Source organism: Acanthaster planci, linkage group LG21, assembly GCF_054643075.1.
Source record: "Acanthaster planci isolate LZ-2023a linkage group LG21, COTS_SCS, whole genome shotgun sequence".
NCBI classification, from domain to species: domain Eukaryota; kingdom Metazoa; phylum Echinodermata; class Asteroidea; order Valvatida; family Acanthasteridae; genus Acanthaster; species Acanthaster planci.
The window spans coordinates 8,910,500-8,933,121 of NC_141797.1; the positions used below are offsets into that span (position 1 = coordinate 8,910,500).

Consider the following 22,622-nt stretch of genomic DNA (forward strand, 5'->3'; position numbering starts at 1 on the left):
TTGGAGGCTCCCTTACCACAGGCACAATCCCAGGTGCAAAGCTTTTCCTCATATCGACTGATTTCCTTGTTTTTCACTCCACACTCGTGCCACTTAAAAACTAAAAAAAACATTTGACAAAGTCTCGTGAAGGTTGGAATTTCCTCGTTTGTCAAAGTCCAAGTTCCTGTCATGCACTTGAAAATGAGATGTGAGGAGGTGTCAAAAAAAACACGGCCAAGTTGGTCACTTGCGTCTCAAAATTCCAAGGCGGGGCATGTTTACGAACAAATGTACAATATCCTGTGCATACTTGCTCTGTATGCATACGTGTGTGCATGCACTGTATGTTCCCCACTGCCATGAACATATGTGACCCACTCTGTAAAAATGAGTCTTAAGTCGCCAGAGTCACTTTGGAGTAAAAAGTCCCTTAGAATAATTTTGCACAGTGTAAATCAATAGGACCCCGCAGCATTTGTCACCATGGAGTATCCACTTTCATCAGGATGCCAAACTGAGTGATACTTCAAAACGAAAAACCTCAATTTGCTCTTTCCAATACAAATGAAAACTCAAAAAGTGGCTCTGGTGACTTATGACTCAATTTCACAGAGTGGGTACCTTGTGTGGCCCCCACACTGTTGACATTGTAAGTTAAGCATACATGTACACGAAAGCATCATTTCCATTTCGGAGAACAGTCAGTAAAGTGAAAGAGTTCCCTTGGTTGAATGGCTTGCTTTCAATATCAAGGCCTTGCCCTGACAAGAGGCTGACGTGTTCGGGAAATATGCTGGTACAATGTACTGTTAGTAAGCAGTTCTGTCCGGTCCAGACTGCAGGCAGTGTGTGTTATGAATGTCAACATCACCTCTGGAGATTTTTCGGCTGGTTGTATTATTTTATTTTCATAATGAGCCTCTTGATCACGTGATCACCACAGTTCGCCAGAAGAAATTATGCGTTGGCATTCTGTCGAGTCTGTTTAATTTAAGCAGGTGTTTTTTTGTGTTTGTTTTAGAGCTTTGAAAGGTATTAATTCCAAACACCATTTGTGTATATTTACTTCATGTACATGTGTTCTGTCAGTTGGACAGTTGCTGCTCAAAGTCAAAGCTCATGAAGTCAAAACGAAACAGAAATTCATCCAAAATTTTACTGGAAGGAGAACTGTCCAACGGACGTTCACTGTTGTATTTGGTTAAGTGATCAGGCAACTGAAATAAGGTTACATGTAAATTGCAATAACCTGAGAAACATGTTAGGCATATGTACTTGAAGACTCATCTCACAACACAAATTGTTGATTATAAATTGGAGCAAAATGAGAACAGAAGCTTAGAAAGCCATGATGGATTCTAACCTCCTCTCTCTATACTGCTAGTCAAGTCTTCAACCAACAGAAGCCAAGTGAAGCAACTGGAATAGAAAAACTAGCACATATGCAATTTATTGTTGATAATTATGCAGGGAAAATGAGAGTAGAAACATTGAGTACTATGATGGATTCTAACCTCTGCCCTCTACACTGATAGTCAAGTCTTCAACCCACAGAAGCAATTTATTTTAAGCAACTGGAAAAGAAAAACTAACACATGCCACTTGGTATTGATAATTATGCAGGGAAAATGAGAATGGAAACATGGAGTACTATGATGGATTCTAACCTCTGCCCTTGATTCTGCCAGTCAAGTTCTCTGCCATACTAATAAATTCAATCATCTGAAAATAAGGCATACCATTTATTATCAATAAATAGATGATGGTCTGCAGTAGCGGATTCTAACCTCTGCCACCTACATTCTTGGTTCAACACTCTGCCCTCCGTGCCAATCAGTCACTGTCAATTAGAGGAGTAGCATATATTCCGATCGTCACTAATAGAAAACAAACAGCACCGAAAGAAATGTCCCATAATTTTAGGCAAGGCAGATTCACATAGTCTTGAAGAGGACATGGCTATGAGTGCACCAGTTCTCTTATCTGAAATTCAGATCGTTCGATTTTTTTTCCGCTCGTGGTCAGGAACAGCCAGCCGTCCTACCTGCAAAGTTGAAAAAACGTTTTCAGGAAGTTGTGGTCTTACATACATGTACATACCGGTATACATGTACAAACCGGTATACATGTAGGGGTCGTCCATTTTCTTTTAAATCTTTTTCAAGGGTGAACAAAATGCTTTGTGGGACTAACATCCTACGTTCACTCTTTTGAAAACTCTAAACAAAAAAAATCTCAATGATTGACCATCAAGTTCTTGTTTACCATTTTGGCGTGGGAGGGTTTAGAAGAAAAGAAAACTTACTTTTGCATGCTTGCGAAAGTGAAGAAACTAGTGGGAATTAAAAAAACGTGGCAGCATTTAGCAGTACCTTCCCAATCATGAATTCTACACAACTCAGCAAGAATACTCGGTAGAGAAGGAATCGCTGAGCTTGTTACGTACATGTAGTTCGATATCAGGACTGTCCTTACAACTGTTGGCCTCCACGGCACAAGGACCAGGCCATGTATTGGGTTCTTACTCTCAGGATTTCGGAGGACTTGGACGAATGACTAGAAAAAGCCGTAGGGGGAGTGGCCGTGTCTTATGTAGACTTGGCAGTTTCCTCGATAGAGAATTTATGTGGCAGTACGTGTGCCCGTAGTCAGGAACCAGATACCAGACTTGGATGCGCCTTGTGCATGTACGTACACACGATGTACATCGCCTCGACGATGTTTCCAACGACAGCGTTGTCTCTTGTCTGGCAATTAGGATGTGTTAGTCAGATGGGAACTGGTCCAGACTGTCAGCATCGGTGTGAAGAAGAAAATCCCACGTGGGAATCTCTCCTTTGAAAACTACATGTAGATCCAAGGGGGACCATTTCATCATGATGGGTCGGTGTAGACACATGCTTATCCAATCAAAGCACATCTTTCATGCTGTCATTAGCCAGGGGAGATGATGGCATTACGGCTGGGTGTAACATCATCGCCTGGCATCTTTGGAGGAAGGGAGGGGGCATTGCTTTCGTTTGTCTTAGCGAGCAGATGCCCCAGACCGGATAGCATCTGTCTGTGGGCCGCGCAAAACCGGTAACAAAGTACATGTATGCTGAGTGAGTTCTTCAAGCGAGTTATTTGACGATTCCTAGGGGAGGGGGGTTCGGGTGCGTTGACGATGCAGCTGTTGATATCTGTGCGATACCGTCTCCGACTGCTTCCGCAGGTCTTGGCTGAGGCTGGCTCTTACACATGTCTATGGAAAACGGCTGCTTAGGGATAAAGGCTGTCAGCCACAGCTGCAGTCATATAATGTACATGTGCCTTATTCACAAGGAAGTCATTTTTGATCATGTTCCCCGACTCTATCTTATATAACTGGGATGGCGCCAGACTGTTCTCGGTTCCAGTACATGCCTCACTTTATTGAATTATTTATCATCGTGAATGAAACTACTGTTAAGAACTTTCATTTCATTGCTTTCATTTTCAGTCACAGCGTCCAAAATAATCAAGTTAACCTCGCTTTCAATTCAGTATGGCCAACTTGTGAATAAGGTCAACTGCGTCACGCAGACAGGCAGATCCAACTTGTTTCGGTCCAGCTCTGATGTCGATTTCCTCTCCAGCAGTGATACCCGTTGTACAGTTGACTCTCATTGTAATCGCAGGGACCAAATTACTTTGCTAATGGCTATAACCAGGACTTTGTCGTACATGCACATGTAGAAAAATTGGAGAAACAAAGAAATGGACCAAAGAAAAGAGTAAAGAAATTGGGATTCTTGAAATTTGTTTTTTAAAACGGTATGTTGTAACAGGGTTCTTTGTAATGGGAGTTGACCGTTGATGTCCATCACACACAGGATGGTGTAGAGTGCATGTTTACTTGCATTGTGCATATGAACACGTCCAGCTGGTTAGTCCCAATGAAGGGGACATGAGCGCTTTAACAATCTTATTTTGGTTTGTGCCAAGGAGAGTGTTTTTTTTTATAGCCCCATGATTTTTGACCCATTTCTCCCGAGGACGAACCCAGCAGGCTGGCTTGTGAAATTCTCAAGGGCTTGTGTGGGAAAAAAAGCTTTCCAAGAGCTTGGACAGTGTACATGTATGTGAGCTCTGGAATGATTTGCAACTCGAACAGATGTCCATGTGTATTTGAGGTACTGTAGGCCTTGTTCATACATGTATGCCGATATGTGGTTGGAAAGATACTTTTTTTCCCCTGCACAGGGAGGACAAGTGGTCCCGCTGTCCCAAGTAGGATGAAAAATAAATGAAAGGCTTGACCTGAATTTGGAAATCCCACGGATTGGAGACACGTTAGGGATTCCATGTGAAACATGAGTGTATGGGTGTTCATCCGGTTCGTACATTAAGTTTGATGTCACTTCAGTTTAAACCCTGTCCATGGCACTTGCACTGCACAAAGAGTTACGAGCATTGATTGCCGTTTACATCGAACCATGGGATCGGAAGTTAACGCACAACTTCAGCAATTGTCCAATAGGAGCGTGCAAATTGTGGCGCATCCGCGTGTATGACGAAGTCACTTATGAACCAGATACGTATGGAAACATGTCCACGAACCCTGTATTAAACCAGAACAGGTATAGCCACTGGTGGTGATTAAATGCTTAATAGGGCGATTCACAATAGTGCGCCCCCAAGAGTTTGTAACGCATTGGCCAATTACAACATGCGAAATTTGTCAACCCTTTTGAAAGGCGCATTGGGTTGACAAATTGTGATTGTGATTGGCCAAAGCGTTGCCAACTCTTGGAGGCGCACCATTGTGAAACGACCGTATTGATATGAAAATACAGATGAACCAATGAGAAGAAGACTCTACCAACATTTTTTTGCAAAACGTGCACAACCAGTCTTCAAAACCCCGTTTGTACTGGTAATTTGTAGGTTTTCTCAAGGAGAATATTGTGGTTTTTTTTGGGGGGGGGTCGTTTTTTTTTCCTGGAGCTGTCAATCACGTTGAACTGATGGGCCCAGTCTCAGGCTTCACAAGCCACGTGTTCCAGACCGGTATATTCAGCAATGTCGACGCCAAAATGTGTGTCAATTATCACGGGATTCATTCCTCTCATTTCCCTCCTAACCCCCCCCCTCAGAAACCATGTGCGGGTTGTAAATTCTCCTCATGATTCATCGCCTGTGTAATGCGGCACCGGGGCCGACCCGATTGACTTCAGAGAAATGCGGGACCAGCTGTGCTCTGCTCGTCGACCCTCCCCGAACCCTAAAAATATCATCATTCCCCCCCCCCTTTTGCTCCAGAATCGGCTTCCCATTACATCACGTCTGACAATTTACAAATGACGTCGGTGCTGTGATCACTCTTGTCTCCAGTTTGTAATTTTTGGTTTGGTTTATTTTGCGCAGCAAATGGAATGTTTCGGCGGCGCGAACATCTTACCCAGAAATTGTTACTTCAGAAGGTTTGATTATGTAAACAGTTGTCGGGAAACCACAGGAGAACATGTGTGAATGTCGTGAATAGACATCATGTTGGGACCTGTACGGACGATCGGCCATCATCCTTCCCTTTTGCTTGCCCCTCCCCCTTTTGGCAGATTGCCAAGCCCTACAGCTAGATACCTAGTTACGGCCCACTAGTGACACTGATGTATGGTAACGTTACATTGTAGTACACAGTGTTATATTGCTTTATACAAAGTATTACTTTGTAAAAACTATGTGGCCTAAACTGCTTCCTGAAATGGACTGTACATGTACCTCTTGTACAAGAGTATACGCGTATCCTACCGAGATACAAAAGTTCCACAACCTTTGGTCCAAGTTGATGAGACGTTGTTGAGCAGGCCAAGGTGTTCAAGTTATCACAGACAAGTACCATACATGTTGAACCTTACCCTTCTTAAGTTCTTTTCTTGTTGTCCTAACCTGCACATGCATGTGTGTACTTTAGTTGTACATGTATGCACAATTTCTGTCACTGGTTTTTATCAACTATGTGTATGGAAGTGCACCTCTTGTATAAAAAGAACAAGCAGTGAAACAGGTTGAGAGATTAAGGGAAGCAGTTCAGGGAAACTTGTCAATCACCATTAGGGGAGATTCTGGTGCCTTCAGGGAGAGACTTGGAAAACTTTTTTAGTGCTGGGTGCACAAAATCTGTTGACCCAGTGCGCATTTGAAAGGGGTCGACAGATTTCGCGCGTTGTTGGCCAATGCGTTGGCCAACTCTTGGAGGCGCACTACAGTGTATTGCGAATCGCGCGCGTGAGCACTTGCCATTTGACGTGTGCAGAACTTCCCTGTTCTAGTATGCAGGTCATTTTTTTAGAGGAATAAGCACACCATTTTTAGCACCAAGTTCTGCTCTGTTTAGTTGCTAAGGTCTGTTTATAGTACAGTGCCTTGAATTCTCATGAGATCCATACAGGTAACCTTTCTTCTCCTTGTAGTTGTGCTAGGGACAGTTGTTGGGACAGCTGTCCATTGTTACGTGGGTTCCTTAAAAATGAACAGTTATTTCCCTGCATGTAGATTCCAAATTGACATTGTTCCGTCAATGCAAGGCTGCATACTAAGGTGTGTGTTATTTTTATAGAGTAAATGATCTACTTCGACAGGTGGTAGAAGTTACCAATTTAACAAGGACACCGTCACAAATTGTGCCCCAACCCCATGGAATGACTCAATTACATGTGTATGTCGAAAAGTCTCTTCCACGTATTTTTGAAATTATCTTGTTTGGCCTGGAATCCACACAGAGACTGAAGCAGTGTCCAGAAAACAGGCTGTGGCTGAAGATAACATATTAGTCAATGGGGAATGGCCGTAGCCATTACATGTACATGTACCTACATGTAGCTATGGAGTCAGTTAAGCCATAGTCAAGTTTTCTAGCTTCCAAGGTACCTGTTACTGTTAGCACCCCTTTAAAAGCAAATTCCCATGTTCAATTTTCCTCTTGGATGATTTCCTCCTCTGCATCCCAACCAGTCTCCAAGGAGACCAAGGACCAACAAAAAAGGGCCTGCTGGGGTCCACCTTAAAATGTCAAAACATTGGCAGGCTGGCTCTGAGGGGTCACGACCCCAGAATCTCAGGCTGGTAAAGAAAGGACCAAGCTTGTCAGTAATTGAAAGGTCACCTAGAGCTCTGTCTAGATGACATCTTGTAATGCCACATCCTCTAGAGACCCGCGTCTGGCCCTGATTTCCAATTCAGTGGGATTTGGTTTAAACAGATTTTTGGTAAGAATTTACAGTAGTAGTACGGATGTGGTCTTGATACCATGCTCGAAGGGAGTTCAGAAGATGTACTGTTCCCGGAGGGTGAGAACCACGCTGCTTGGCAAGTTGATTTCCTTGTCCTGTCAAAACAAGGGCCTTCAGGGTCACAACAAATCTACTGAGGTCGCAGCCTTATTTGCAGATAAGCTGCATGCAAGGATAGGCTTGAACCTGTCAATAGTCATTTAGACAGAAGCATCTAGGCTTGCATGCGCACACTGTCATATTGAAAGTTAGATACAATTTGTGTTGTGAGTACATGTGTATTGGTACAATGAATTTTGTGCCTACAGATTAAGAAAAAAGCAGAACTGTCAAGTCCCAAGTACTGCACCCTGAATGCTGCTCTGGTATCACTGTCTTTCAGGAAGACAAAGATTCTTCTTGAATCTCAAAAAGTTTTAAGTTCCAAAAAAAAAATCTTAGGAAGGAATGGGAAGAAGTGTGTACTGAGATCTGTGTACATGTGCATTTAAGAACCTCACTTTGGGACCACTTCCAATTTCTTTTCCTCAAAGAAATTACCCGAAATTCTAAAGTCTAATCCTCCCAGGAGGACCACAAATTGGTGAAAATGTCAGCAGGCCACAGTTCCAGGCTGGTCTCACCAGCTACATGGTGCTGCACACTGTACATACTTGTGCATGTTATGTACATGTACATGTACATGTAGTTGTCAGACAATTTTTGACAAGGTAGGGGTCACGGCATGCGGTCCATCATGCAGTTTTTCTGCGTGGGTGTTTTTGGACCGTCGCTTCGGTCGGGAGGAGAGGCGAGGATTTGGGGGTTGATCGGCGGCAGGCTCGACCTTCGACACGACAGCAGAGGCTGTCGGGAGCGAGTGGCTTGAAGTGGCGGCTCCCTGTTGCACAAACTCTGTCCCCAAGTGGCTATGATGAGGGGTGTTTATTCTGCGGAATCCAAGCCCCCCAAAAAAGTCTTTGAGTGATAACTGACAGTAATTTTTTTTCCCCCAAAAAAAATTGGCTGCAAGGGCTCAAGACGCAGCTCATGCACATGTGTGTTGAAGTGAAAATCAGTTTTGGAGGCATAAGTATTCCAACAAATATAATATTCCTTCAGAGAGAGGAAATATTTTGCTAATATCAAGTATTCCAAAGCTGCACGTTTTCTCACCGGATTAAAAAAATCATTTGAGCTTATTAATGATTTTAAAAAGAAGGCCCAAAACTCTATCAGCCAAGAGGGCTGTAATTTTCCTAGCGACAGAAGCTCCTCTGATTGGAACTTTTGCTTTGCTGGTTCAAAGACAACCATGAAATGCACACATTACAGTGACATCGCTGCCAACCACATGGACACTCCCAACCAACATGGCTCTTTTCAACCAATGAGGGGGTGCTTCTGCTCAAGGTGGATAGAGATGACAACTTGCTCTTGGAATTAATCTACTGTAGTACATGTACATATGTTACCTGGTCTGCAAAAAGGTGTATTAAGTTGTGCAGTGCAAAAACATGTTATGGCCCATTCCATGTGCCGAGGGTGAAAATATTAGGAAATATTTTCAGGCCAATTGCTTGACCAGAAAGCCTCTGTTGCTAAGGAAAGCCAAGAGAGTGTCTAATTTATGTAACTTTCATGTTTGTTCGTTACGTTTAAAGGGCATTATCTCAAAAAGCATGTTCGATAAAATGAAATTATTTGACTTTGCAAATGGCAAATAACTCCAAAATGCCACTGGAATGAATCATACATCAAATGAAAGCTTAGGATGTGAGCAATTTGATAATTCAAATTTGAAGAAAGGGACATAATTAATACGCCTTTTTGCAGAGCCAGTATGTAGGACATACTGGCACATGTTTGTAGTATGATATTACTTTCAAAAAAAGACTCAATAATTTGTGATTTTTATGGGGTTTTGTGCTGACTATTTGAAATTATACGAGGTGGGGTTTGATCACACAGTTTTTAAGATTTGATAGAGCAAAAACCACTCATTAGTTTGAATGCGGTTTGGAGGACTGTCAATATTGCCTTGTGTGCACAGGTGGCTGTAAGGGTAACATGGCATACTGAACAGCCAGACACGCCCCAGGCTAAATCTTGACTGTCTGCCTCCATCTCATTACATTAGCTGAGGTTGGACTTATGATGCATTGCAAATAAGCTCTCTTGTCTGGTGACCGGACTTCACACACTTGTAGGGTACGTAGGGCACACACACCAGTACTTGTACGGTGTACTGCACCTGGGGGACAGGCAGAGCCTCCCAGAAACCTCGGGAAATGGTTGCCATTGACAACTGAGATGTCCATTTTAGTCGATACGGTGTAACCTGCGCATAGTACAAGGCTTGCTTGTGTCGCCTACTGTACTTCCACAGCAGATCACCAGCCTTTCAAGAGGGAATCCTCCAATTTACTCATGATCACCTTTGAGTACATTTGGGTACTAAAAGTGGCTACTCGTGCTCATCAAGATGCGCTCAATTATAGCCACAGTGCTGTACCAGATAGCACTACCTCTACATGTGCGACAGCTCATGTATTTTTCTTTATGTTCAACCTCAACATGAAGGTGACGTCCAATTTCTGGGCATCTCTTGAAGCTCTCAGAAGTGAAAGTGTCTTCAGTATTCTCAGCAAGTGACCCTGCCTCAGAAACTTGTAGTTTTGAGTGAGGTTGGCTTTCCGCACAAAGGCGCAGCAACCAACACAACTCACGGAGCTCTGTCGGGGCTGCCTGCACCTCTGTACTGGCAAGGACAGGCTGCCAGTCTGTCCCTGAACTTGTCACCCACACATGCCCTCTTTTTACCCCCGACATCATTGATCATCTGCCGTTCTTTGCAGAAAACCATGGCAGTGTTCAGGGATTTCTAAAATCAGTCTTGTGTAAAACACAATCCAGTTATTCTTGCATTGCAGTGATCTTTTGTCAACAAGTGGGAAGTTGGGAATTTAACTATGGCAAGTTGGCCTTGCAATCAGGAGTTATCATCTTTCACCAAACTCTGCTCGTTCATTGCCCAAATTGGCAATGAAAAGATGGAAAGATCTGCCTTGCCTTTGTTTCTGGTTTATTTATTTACCGGGATCTTTTTTTCTTTTTACTTCACCAGTCTCTCTGACCTTGCACCTCGTCATCCCATTCAAACAAACAGTTGTGACAGTTGCATTCCACAGGGAGGGAGTTTGTATGGATGTAACGGCAGGTTTTTGTCATGCAAATCAGGATGTCTCACTTTTATGGCAGGTCAGGGAAAGTGGATTATCTGTCTGTGGTAATCTGCTTATCCAAACAGCATCAATTGATTGAAGTTTGAAGGTTTCTGGTATTGTGCACACGTAGTGTGGCAGAGAGTGAGAGACAATTCATAACTCGGCAAAGTTCACAAGTAACCAGTTCGCTAGCCTTGCGGGAGTTGTAAATATATTTCTTTTGGCTGCCTCGCAGTCAAATATTGCTTAGCCAAAAGTTGTCTGGGAACCATGGACCAACGGTGTACAAACGTGTGTCCTGTACAAGCACTGGTCTGCTCTGTTTTTTCCCTGTTGGCTTGTTAAGCAATTTACTGTGTTGACTCCCCCCCCCACAATTCTACTTCTCAAGACGTGGTATCTATTTTTAAAATCGTGTGTGTACATACGTCATTAAGAAAGTTTCTTTCTGTACTACTGTATTTAACCACTAGTTCAGAGTGGAGCTTACTGGGGCCAATTTCATAGCGCTGCTTAAGCGAAAAATTTGTTGAAGCCTGAAAAAACCCTGCTTGACAAATTAGGTTACCAGCCCAAACCTCTTGTGATGTATACTGTGTTGGAATGGTATTTACCTTTTTTTTGGTCAGCATGACAATCACGTAAAATTTGAGCTGGTAAGCTTTGTTTATTAAGCAAGGTTTTTTCATGCTTAAGCAAATTCTGTGCTTAAGCAGATCTGTGAAATTGGCCCTGAAGTATGTCAACACCAAGAGAGGTCAGGTGGCATTTACATCAGAGGAAATAAGGATACTGGGTGCATGCATAACCACATTGTCTTGGACCTGTTTTGCTCCATGTTTAAAACGGAGATAAACACAGTTTTCGTTTCTTCATTTCCAATTTCACATTTTGCCAAAAGTTTTACCTCCCAAAACTTGGGATAGAGAAGCTGAAATCGCAATTTCTTCTCTCTGTTTTTTTGCCGGAATGGATGTGTGCCCAGCAGGTTTTCTGTCTGCCTTGCGGTACGTGGGCAGTGCTTGCATGTGAAACCCACGCATTGACTGTCTGGAGTGCCAGCTCCCTCGTTCCACTCTGGCAGAACACTCTCAAGTGTTGGAGTCAACAGGGTCACCAGTCTTAGTTGATACACCCCAATTAGCGCCGTCAAATTATGTATGCATGCAATTTGATGCATGTTTGGTCACACAGTGCCCGTCCCCTGTAATTTTCAGCCTAGGATTTGAACCATAAAAAACATGGCCGTTGGTAATTATATTTGATTTATGACTGCCAGACTATGAAAGCTGAACTCTTCTGATGTCAACACTTTTATACGACTCCGTAAAAAAAGGAAAAAAAATTTAATGTGTACATGCTGTGCCCCTGTTGAATGCCCTCCATTGTGAATGGGATGGAGTCGGATCGTCAAGCATTGTAAATCAGTGAATGATGCCTGGCAGTGAGGGCACGACATGAATGTTTATAGGTTCACCTTGGGCCGTTGTTTGTCAGATTCGGAGTCGGACATTTTTCTTCAGTACCGGTTACCGCAGTTGAGTCCCTAGTTGTAGGGGTTGAATTCTCTGCCATCCCCTCGGGATGTACTTTTAATCATAGGAGTGCCCTCTATTCCTTTGTCTTCTGAAATCAAAAAATACATACCCGTGTGAAATGAAGAACAAATTAGCCAGGGTAATGTATTGTAAGAAAATCTTTACAAATGAGAGATAGTCTTGCACCCTTATTCTCCCCTGTATCTGAGTTCAATATTTGACAGTAAAGTTACATAGTTCGATAATGGACATGGGACATTCTAATATAGTTTTTGTCAGGGAATATCTCATGGGGGATATTGGGAGACCGACCATGCAATGCCTGGCTGTGCAAGCTGGAAACATACTTGACTGTTTCGGGCACAACAGCCTAGGACAGTCCACATGATCTAATTGAAGTGACTGGATGAATATCCATTATTCCCCCAACAATGATATATTCACCCTATAAACCTTTGTGACTGTCTAATATCCAATATCAAACTACTTCCATGTTCAATGTTGATGTATCCACATCAATAAACTGCAGCTAGTAAGCTTACATGTACATGTACAGTATACATGTACAGTGCTCATGATTGTTCCCAGAATTCTTTGGGGGCAGCTTGCTTTCGTAGACGGAATTGTGGCTGTAAACCCAGTTTTCAAGCCTCCAGTTGTCACAAATACATGGAAAATGCACCACCGACAGCACTGTACGCGGTATATGCGTTGCAATATGCAGGTGACAATAGTGTGTTTCATTCTTCTGTGCTTCTTAAGTGCACCTTGGGCCCAGTTCATTTGGTGGGAGATGAAAAGGTACCGTCCTGTTAACACCCTGTCTCTCCCAGGAGGGTCGCAGTGGGTGGATTTGGACAAGTCCGTAGAGATCTCGGTAATTTGGTTGAGCATGGCATTTCTCTGTGAGCCACAAATTGTGCAGAGACCCTATTGTAGGGCCGATAATGGGCCTGCTTTAAAGGTCTCGGATCAGGAGGATGGATTGAGAATACCAGTGCATGGTGTGAGGTACTGTGAAGTGGTGCGAGGTACAGTGAGCTGCCAAAACTTGTGTAGCTTTCACCTTAGTTCCTCGCAGTCTTCAAGTGCTACCAAAAATTTTGATTACCATTTTCACGGACTGACACGGTTACCCACGATAGCGTTCATATACTTTACAGTTTGGAACTGAGTTGTGTTGGCACTTCACTCAAGCTGTAACTAGCAGTTTCTCTGCCTTAGCAAGCAGATATGGTACAGTAAATATAAAACTATTTCCCCAGTACTCAGTAGTATATTTTTTGTCTGTGCAATAGTCCCCTCCCCCACTTGTTCATGAATGCACATTACATGTGGGCACTTCAGTGCCATGTGCCTGCCAAAGGGTGGCATCTTTTCACTGGCGAAGGTGTAAAAAAAAAAGCAGAAAAGCAACCAGGAAGTTTTTATTATCACTTTCAATACAGAATTGAATCGATAATAGAGTCAAGTGGAACAGTTTGGAAAGCAAAATGCGGTACCTGTACATTTATGGAGGTTCATTTTCAGTCATATCTGGCATGCTTAAATACAGTTGCACTTTCAAGCTCAATCCACCAGCAACATAACCATGTCACGTTTTGTGTACATGTGCACTTTCCCATCGGAATGAGGTGGGACATAGTCCATCGAGACCCGGAGGAAACGGCACATGTGACCAAAGCGTGACATTATGCTTCAGGTCTGTTTTCTGTGATGGAATATCCTCCCTTTTTTTTTAATAACTTTTTCAATGTACAAGTACATTACACATGTGTATTCCGTACACAGTCCTGAATATGGTACGGTACAGTGTCTTTGTGTGATTTGTTGAGATAAATAAAAAAAAAAGTGCACAAACTCAGTTATTATTCAGCTGTGCTTGTGAAGTTACCTGGTAAACTGGGCTGGGGACGTGTAAATGTAGTCAATTTTGGTGTAGGGGGAGAAATGGACATTTTCTGAAAATGATACTTCAAAATTTTTTTTATCTGTAAAAGAATCCTTATTCCTCCCCCCACCCACCCAAAAAGAAAAGGAAAGGAAATGGGAGTATTTTCAAAAAGCTTGCTCTTTCACTTCAGAGAAAGATATTCTCTATATGTCTCCAAGGAACAACGTATCCACCCCCCTCCCTGATACGCCATTGACATAGATGTACATGCACTGTGTGGTCAGTTCTGTACTCTCCACTGCTCTGTAATGGCTGTTAATTAGATATTTTCCAGGCACATGTATGCTCCGCTTGCACTCTTACACATGGAACAAGGCAGTAGAAGTACCGATGTGGCACATATATGCACACTGTGTCTGGTTCTTTGTGATAACGATCCATGGAGACAGAAACAAACTCCATCGTTTGTTTCCTCTGGGATGAGGGCACTTGGAATTCCTCAATCCCGCAATCTCCAATCTAGATCAAGCCGAGTCCTGCAGCACTCTGTCATCCGACAGTTCAGCATGAACTGCTCCGACAGTTGATGGCAATCTCCTCCCCCCCCGTCCAATGATTGATGCCGTTGCCCCGGCAACAGGCCAGCACGAGGTGACGGGCTCGAGGCACTTTGTACAGTTGGATGCTGATCTTGCCACCGCCCTAAAAACCGAAGCGTGCGGTTGGCGCTCTTTTTAATCGAGGAGGATGCACGCATCGGACAGAAGAGAAAATGATGAGGATTTGGAGGGGGGGGTGTTAGGAGCTGTACTTGGGATTGTATGGAGTGCCGAAGAGTGTCGTCATTTGGAACCAGGAAGTGCAGTGCAAATTAATGGAGTACGCGATTGTTTTGCTGGTTCCCACAGTGTTGCCTTTTGCGCACTTAATCGTGCGCTTGACGTATATGTACCAGTATTTACTTCAGTACTCCATAAGAGAAGAATACGAACATGCCCCATGTCCTTTGCGGCTCAGTGGCCTTAGACTTGAGACTAAAATGCACACCTGCGCGCAGGGTACAGAATTGTAAACTTGATTGGATACAAAAAAGGGGAGGTACAGTTTGGGGTACTGAGCCACATGTATAAGAGCACTGATTGCTGGCTGATGGTCAAAAGGTCTCACTTGTCAGGGCGGAACAATACTTCTAAATCTGAAAGATCTGGGAAATTATAGAATGTGCCCGTCCCCATTCCTCATCAAAAGGAGATATTTTTTTGAAGATATGATATTCGACAACTACCTGTGTCCAAAATCCATTTTGCCTGTTGGTCATTTGGCCATATATATTGTACATACAGGCACTCATATAAATCTGGCTACAAGTGTATGAGATCGTGGCAACGTGTTTGGTGGTGATTTAAACAGACAAAAAGAAAATTATGTTTAATGACAATTGGGGTAGACTTCTTCAAAGCCACCAATAGTGCATGGCAAAGTTGAGACACATGTACATTATGTATTTTGGTGTTTACAGAGTTAATGTACAAGATGAAAGCGTCAGGTAGACAGGACATGTCATGATGTATAATTGAATGACAGAAAGTAATCATTGTAAGACAGAGCTGAATGAGTCATGGCCCTGCAGTGTGGACGAAATGGAAGTATCTGCACTTGACCCTTTTATGCCGTGAATCATGGCCCCGCAGAGTGGACAAATATGACAAGGGAGTTTCCCTAGATGAAGCCTCTTATGCATTTTTAGCCTGGTACACATTATGCAGTGAGTCAGTCGTCAATGCAGGGGCCATAAAGTCAGGGCCCTGTCAGATGGATAATCCGGTGGGAGTCTCCCGGGATCAGCGAGCGAGCATTGATTAATGGCGATGTGACTCAGCAGACAGGGTGGGCCCCCTTAGCATCAATTGCAGAGCGGCAAGCGACAAACTGAGGAGGAGGATGAGGATGTGGGTTGCCCCCGACAACAGACCAGCAGATTCTTCCATGTGGGGTTTATCACTGCCCTCTTCTTTCAAATGCTGTGTCTTACATGTAAGAGTGCAGCTGTAATCCAGTTGTCTCTGTTACCTATACGTGTACCGATGGATAAGCTCTGCTGAGACTGCTCTGCCCTGTTACACTTTGCTCTGGTTTATTCCGCTGTGGCCTGTTCTGGTCACTTGCTCTCGTCTGTGATGTTCTGCTCTGCCCTTGGCAGAACTCCTGTGTAATTGGCAATTTTGAAAAACCAAAAGATAATTTTAGCGCTGTCTGAAAAAAAGCGGCTGCGAAAATGTGCATTTACCTGCGGCTAAAACTTTTTTAAAAATTTACCTGCTACAATCAAGGCCTCGATATGTTCTGTACTGTTTTTCTCTGTCCACTGAGTTTAGAGATCTGTGAGAAGCAGCACCTACGCGTACCAACCGCACACATGTATGCACTTGATGACCATGGGACTGTCCATGCGTGAAATCTTCTCAGTTCCACGTTGTCGGACATGACGCTGCTAATATCTGGACACCATCTGTCACTGAAGATTTTTCCACTTCAGTCTTCTTCATTGAACATGGTTGGAAGGCCTCCAAAATCATCAACTGCAAAAAATGACGAATGGCGACAGCTGTTCACGAGTGCCTACCGATACTAAATTATACGCACGCTAATTAATTGGCGAAAAACGTCTGTCTGTCCCCTGAATTGTGAAATGTCTCTTGGTGTGGAACACCTGTTTAGGGCACCACCTCCCGATCTTTAAAGGATGGCAGTGGTGTACATGTACCCATCTTGCTCCCGTGGGTCGTTTCCCCTGAAGGCCTATCCATGAGTGGAAATTTTTGGCACAGTTCTGTGTGCGCCTGCCCCTAAAATTTTGCAGTTTTTAAAGACAAATTCAGAGGCACGAATTGGTCTGGCCATTTCCATGCTGCTGTATTCTCATATTCAGCACATAGTCTCATACATGTACGTGTATGCACAGGCGTGACATTTGTAGTGCATTTTGCAAGATGGTACATGTGCCAGGAGAACTCTCAATCTCTCAGTGTGGACCTACAATCCTGGTCAACAAATCTTGTTGGAACATGCCTCCCCCCTTCGCCCCCTGTCAATGTTGCTTCTCATTAGGTAAGTTGGGTTGAATCTTGGTCCAATAAATGACCGCAACATTGAATGGGAGAGAGGAGGGATCTTTTGGACAAATCTGGTTGGAACATGCCTCTCCCCTTCGCCCCCTGTCAGTGTTGCTTCTCATTAGGTAAGTTGGGTTGAATCTTGGTCCAATAAATGACCGCAACATTGAATGGGAGAGAGGGGGATCTTTTCAATGCGCTTCCCACAAGGCGTTCCAACTATTTTGTCCAGGACTGTAGCCCTGTCTGGAGTGCCCTCCTCCAATAGTGTGATTGCCAAGTGCACGTACATGAGTGTACACATGCAGCTTCGAGGAATTCTGACCCACACTCGTCAGCTTCAAAGGGCATGGGGCTTGATAGGTTATATTGATCCAAGAGGTCAGGATCCATGACAACCAGACCTGTTGATAATGAAGGCCCTCGCCGTGGAAACCGAAGCCCCCTTTGATGTGTACATCCTAATGGACTCGTTGCTGGTCAGGAGTGTCCCTTTAATCTTGCCTGATTCGACCTCCCGGGGACACGGGGGCCCACCGGTTATCCAATCCCACCCCCAATCTGGTTCCGTTTGATTTAGAAATAACACAGGCCTCGGATTTCTCTCCCACTCTGTGTCTTTTTATCTTTGTAGATGTGTGTCAGGTCTCTAAGCAAAAGAGCGGGGGAACTATGTGAAAAATGTAAACCGATGTCTGGGTCATATTGTGTGGTGTTTTATAGACGATCTGATGATGTGAACTTCACCCGACAGTGCTCCCAGCAACATGTACATGTACTGTAGGCTTCCTGGTATACGTTTCATGGCTTTTATGCATATTGGTAGGGTGGTGTATTATTAACCCAGTTTCTGAACACTCACCGGCCAGGAGCATTCATTTTGTATGGAATAAAGCCAAGCCCCAGATGTACTTAGACCAAGAAATCTTTCCCCAGTCTTCAGAAAACTTTGATTGCCACAGGAAACTGATTTCTCTTTCTTCGATCTTCATGGTGTTCACATGAACTTTGGAGGTGCATCAAGCCCCTTTTTAAAGCACTGAAGCCTTTTTGTGTTCATCGTTGAGGGAGAGCGGCACGGATCTCAGTGGGGCTTTTTCCTCAGAGTGGGCTTGGGAAAACGAGGCAGTAGTTTTAAAAATCACTAGTAGGCTGGTTAGCTAAATGGTTGGTTGAGAGACTCAGCCCTGAAGCAAGGTGTCATATTTCAAAGCCTAAATAAGAACAAAAACATTGAGTAACTCCAAGTAGCCTTTGCATTGCAAATTACTTGCACTTTGTCCCTCCAGATAAAGAACCAGCATCGAGACTGAGAATCCGAAGGAAAATAGATAAGAAAGAATCCATTTTTTTTACTACTCACCACCGGAAAAAAGACTTTAGGGGCTCAGAATATCATTTTTTTTTTACGTATTATCGTATATCAACTTCTGTTTTCCTTTCTCCCCTGTTATTTCTGCAGGCCAGACTTTCAGTCTTTGCACCAGCCGGACCAGTTTTTGATGCTCCTTTGCACCCGCTCCACCCCAGCCCCGTTTTAGAATGCCGGATAGGGACAATGGCCAGGACCAAGCACTAAAGAGTGCCATCGCCAAGGCCCGGCAAGACCTGAACACAGAACCCGACACCCCCTCCCACATCCTCAAGACCGTCCAGCAGCAGGTAGGAGGCCCCACCCTTTTCAACATCTCGGCCAATGGCATCCCAGGGCTGAAACAGGATGGCCCAATCAGATTTACTGCTCGTCATTATTGACCAATCACATTTACATTTAGTTCTGTTTGGTGTTTTTTGTTGTCCCATCTGACGACCAATCATCTTTGACCATTGAGCATCACGAGCCAATCACATCAGACCTTTAAGCCACTCTGATTGATTAGGTCAGTTTCGTCATCCATTTGTCAATCCGTTGTGAGCTTGAATATAAAGTTGACATTAATCCCTGTCCATGGAAAAGTGCTACATCTCATTTTGTGCAGTGCCACAAGTTCGTACCTCGACAGGTTGTCCCAATTTGTCTTGTGTTTTATCCATTGTGTTTGTAGCTGTGATGACCAGTAAGGTTGATCTCAATCTCTCTGTCAAAAGTGTAACAAACTTCTACAGGAGGGTGCTGTGCCATACTTTGATATCAGCACAGACTTGGTGCTAAAGGTCCCTGTCAGCTCTGAAAAAGAGGCACACGAGACTCTGAACATGCTTCAGGTTTGTGCACATTCCGACGAAAAATGGATGGCACATTCCACATGCCCTGCATGCACAAACCAGTACCAGGGCACACATTGCGTCTCTAGCCCCTTTGTGACATCATAAAACCGCTCCTGGATTCCGTGCAGCGCCGTCCATTGACGGTATCCTATCTGTGTCAGTGGATATTTCTACCAATCACATTCTGCAGTCGAGACGTTTGCCCATTAAGAGTTGAGAAGCCAGCTTGCTTGTTTGTGTCTGAAGTGCAGTGGGCTTTTTCTCTGTCGCTGTTTCAGGAATTTTAGCTTGACATCGGGTTAAATAGAAGTGGTAAGTTGTTGAAAAAAATTTTTTTTTCCAGTGCTGAAACATTTTGGTGCTCTAGTTTTGTTTTTTTTGTTTTGTTTTTTAAGTTTTTCTAACCTCGGGTCTTTGGTGCAAGTTAACCTCAACGTTAGCATTCATGAACTTGCTCACGCCATTTACTTGTACTGTACATGTACATTCACTTCTCAGCCTGGTAAAAACAATGAAACTGATTGCTAATCATTTCTGAGATTTTCAGCAACTACACAATTTTTGGTTCTTACCACGTGTGCAGTAGTCCTCAGAAAAGGAGCCAGATAATGCATTATGATGTAGCCCACCCATAGGTCACCTTTGACGGCCTGCTACATGTACATGGAATGGACAGTGCCTAGTGTAGTCAGTGGTGTAGAATACTCACGCACAACGCCGAAGGCTTGGTTTCAGAATGGTGTTATTTCATCTCAATTCCTGTTCCTTTTGCTTTTGTGTTCTTGTGGTCTGTTTTGGTTCCTGTTTGTTGCAAGATGTGCGTCAGGGTATGTGTCAGTCTGTGTGTCACTGCCCCACCCCCATCTAATTTGCATGTTGCTGTTCCTGAATGTTGCTTTATTCTCTAATGCTCTCCTACATGTGCAGTTTCAGTTTTTCCTGGTTTCAGTAATGCATGCAACACAGTCAGCATTAAGCTCTAATCACTATAAAACGTGTACCTTTTTTCAAGATGTATTTTTTGCATTGAGGAGATGTTAATTGATATAACGGGTTTTGCCCTTACCCAACGTATATATTGATAAACACTGTATGCTCAGTGTTTGTCCGAGAGCTTGCGAAAAATGTGCAAGCTTACTCGGGTGGGACTCGAACCCACGACCTCCTGCTTACTAGTGCAGACGTCTTAACCACTCGACCACCGAGCTTGCCGGGGTCGGCTGGCCGGTCCGAGTCGGGTGAAGCAGCGGATACCGCGAACTATTTTCAAGATGTATTTCGTTTGTTTTGAATAAGTATGTGTACCATGACAGTACATAGCGGTCCAGCAGGACTGTGACATCACAGCAAAAGGGTTTATGACAGTTTTAATGCAACTTTCATTTTGTGAATTTATAATTCCACTTTGTTTAGGGCTGTATTCAGTGTACGTGCAGTCACCGGAAGTGCTCTAGTTTGGATGCAAATAAACATGTATACGCTACTCAAAATGATTAAGGGCCACTTTTTTCTTAACTTAAAACTTGTTTTCAGAGCAATGAGTTGGGTCTAGTTCTTTCATTTTTGTTTGTCTAGATGATGTTCTCACAGAACTAAAATATAAAAAGGTTCCAAAACATCAAATGCACTCTTTCAGTGGTAAAATATCTCATAAAATAAAAGGTACGCACAATAAAAATAATGACAAGCACTTGCAAAGCGCCCTCTATCTAGCAAGCTATTCCGAGTCGCTGTATTATCATTATCCCGGCACATTGGGCTCACACATCATCTGAACATTCCCGAAACCATCTCAGCTCCCTGGGGAGTATACTAGCCCGGCGCTGCCATTTCGGCGCAAACGGCTAAACAACCGTGTCTGCCCTCAGAGGTACCCATTTACTCCTCCTGGGTGGAGAGAGGCACATAGGGGTAAAGTGACTTGCCCAGGATCACAACATGCTGCCACCAGATGGATTCGAACCCCTGACCCTATGATCAGACTCTACAAACCCTAACTACTAGGCCACCTGCCTGCCACAAAATAAAAAGTGGTCCTTAACCGTTTTATTGAGCAATGTATATATACAAGTAATATCCTTTCACTCAAAAGATTTTTTTCTCCAAATTTTTTCTGCAAGAATGAGGCATTCACTCGGACGATTTTTTGTGGAGTTTGAACCATTTTTCACTCGTATTATGTACATGTCTGCAACGTTGTTCATTCTACGGTGTACACCGTTCATTACTGGTACATGTTTCCCTCTTTTTGAAGAAAGTGCCAGTACATCATGCTCATCTGGCTTTTTTTTTCTAAAGACCACATTTCCCCACAGTTCTGCCCCGCTGCTTTCAATCCCACTTGGTTTACGAGAACTTTTTTCTGTCATTAACACAAAGATATTGCCGTGTCTTAATGGCTTGTCGTGGGTAGAGGATGTGACAGGCGGTTGGACGCTAATTTGGCATCCATCCGAGCGTGCTCGCTCATGCGAAATTGAGCTGACGTGTTATGGCAGAGATCAGAAACATTGCCCTGCCAGCACGCCTCGTTGTGCCAATATCATGCTTTGATTGAATTAAGGAGGGGAAAAAAATTGAGTGGGAGATGCTATTCGATCGGAGTGAGGATTGGCGGAATAATGAAATGATGAACTGGTACCCCAGTGAGGCGTGATGTGCGTAAACATGTACGTTTGTCTGTAGAGTCAGGGCTTCAGTCCGCTTTTGAAAAATGGGTGTCCATATTTTGCAACGGGGGTGTCCAAGTTGTCAGTGTTTTGTGGACATTGTCAAAAGCGTCAAGATTTGCCAGAATTTCTGCCCGTGTGTACTGTGTAGCAAGTTAACAGCATAACAGACTAATATCATGAGATTTTAGTTTTGGTTATCCGCTCCGAGCAGGAACAAAAGAGGGCGTGTTTTGAAATCAAATTGACAGTCCTTTGGTACTCACACACCGCATAGGTGCGCAACTTTATGCGTGTTTGACACGGAGCACGCTGAGTACGCGCAACGGTTTTAGTCTAGAATGCATAGTCTTCGCGTGCACACCAAACGTTCTAAAACCCAGTTGGGAAACTTAGTACCATCTGTCTTTCTTTCGCCGGTGAGGGTGCACTTCAGCTCAGGGTGGATAATCTACTCGTTTATTAACTTCCCTAAACCTCCTTCCTCCTTCCATCGTAGGTCAGGGCCTGTTTGTACACGTGGGTCCCGTGAATCTCTCTCTCTGGGTTTCACTTGTGGTCTACCGAGCTGATGTACACATACTTTTACAGATATGAGCGTTTTCCTGCGCTTTTTTGGGGGGGTTGGCATTGTCAATTATGTGTATTGTTGTGCTTGTTTCCAAAATATTGTTGGCAAATGGGTAATGGTTTCAGTTCAAAAAATAATTCTCATTTACTTTTTGTTTTGAAGTGCATTTGTGGAGGTTAGCTGTAGCA

General features: G+C 43.7%; 1 protein-coding gene across 15 annotated transcripts in view; it reads left to right on the forward strand.

Moving 5' to 3' along the window:
- LOC110981225 (catenin delta-1-like) overlaps window positions 1-22,622 on the forward strand; it is a 64,778-nt gene that overhangs the window by 13,854 nt on the left and 28,302 nt on the right. For 13 of the 15 annotated variants that reach the window (XM_022238608.2, XM_022238612.2, XM_022238611.2 and 10 more), the window contains one exon: window positions 18,449-18,648. In XM_022238608.2, the coding sequence (XP_022094300.2) occupies window positions 18,529-18,648 (120 nt within the window). In that variant the 5' untranslated portion in view covers window positions 18,449-18,528. Of the gene's footprint in view, window positions 1-18,448; window positions 18,649-19,472; window positions 19,507-22,622 lie in introns of those variants that run through there. The other 2 variants (XM_087130992.1, XM_087130993.1) reach the window with 1 other exon arrangement.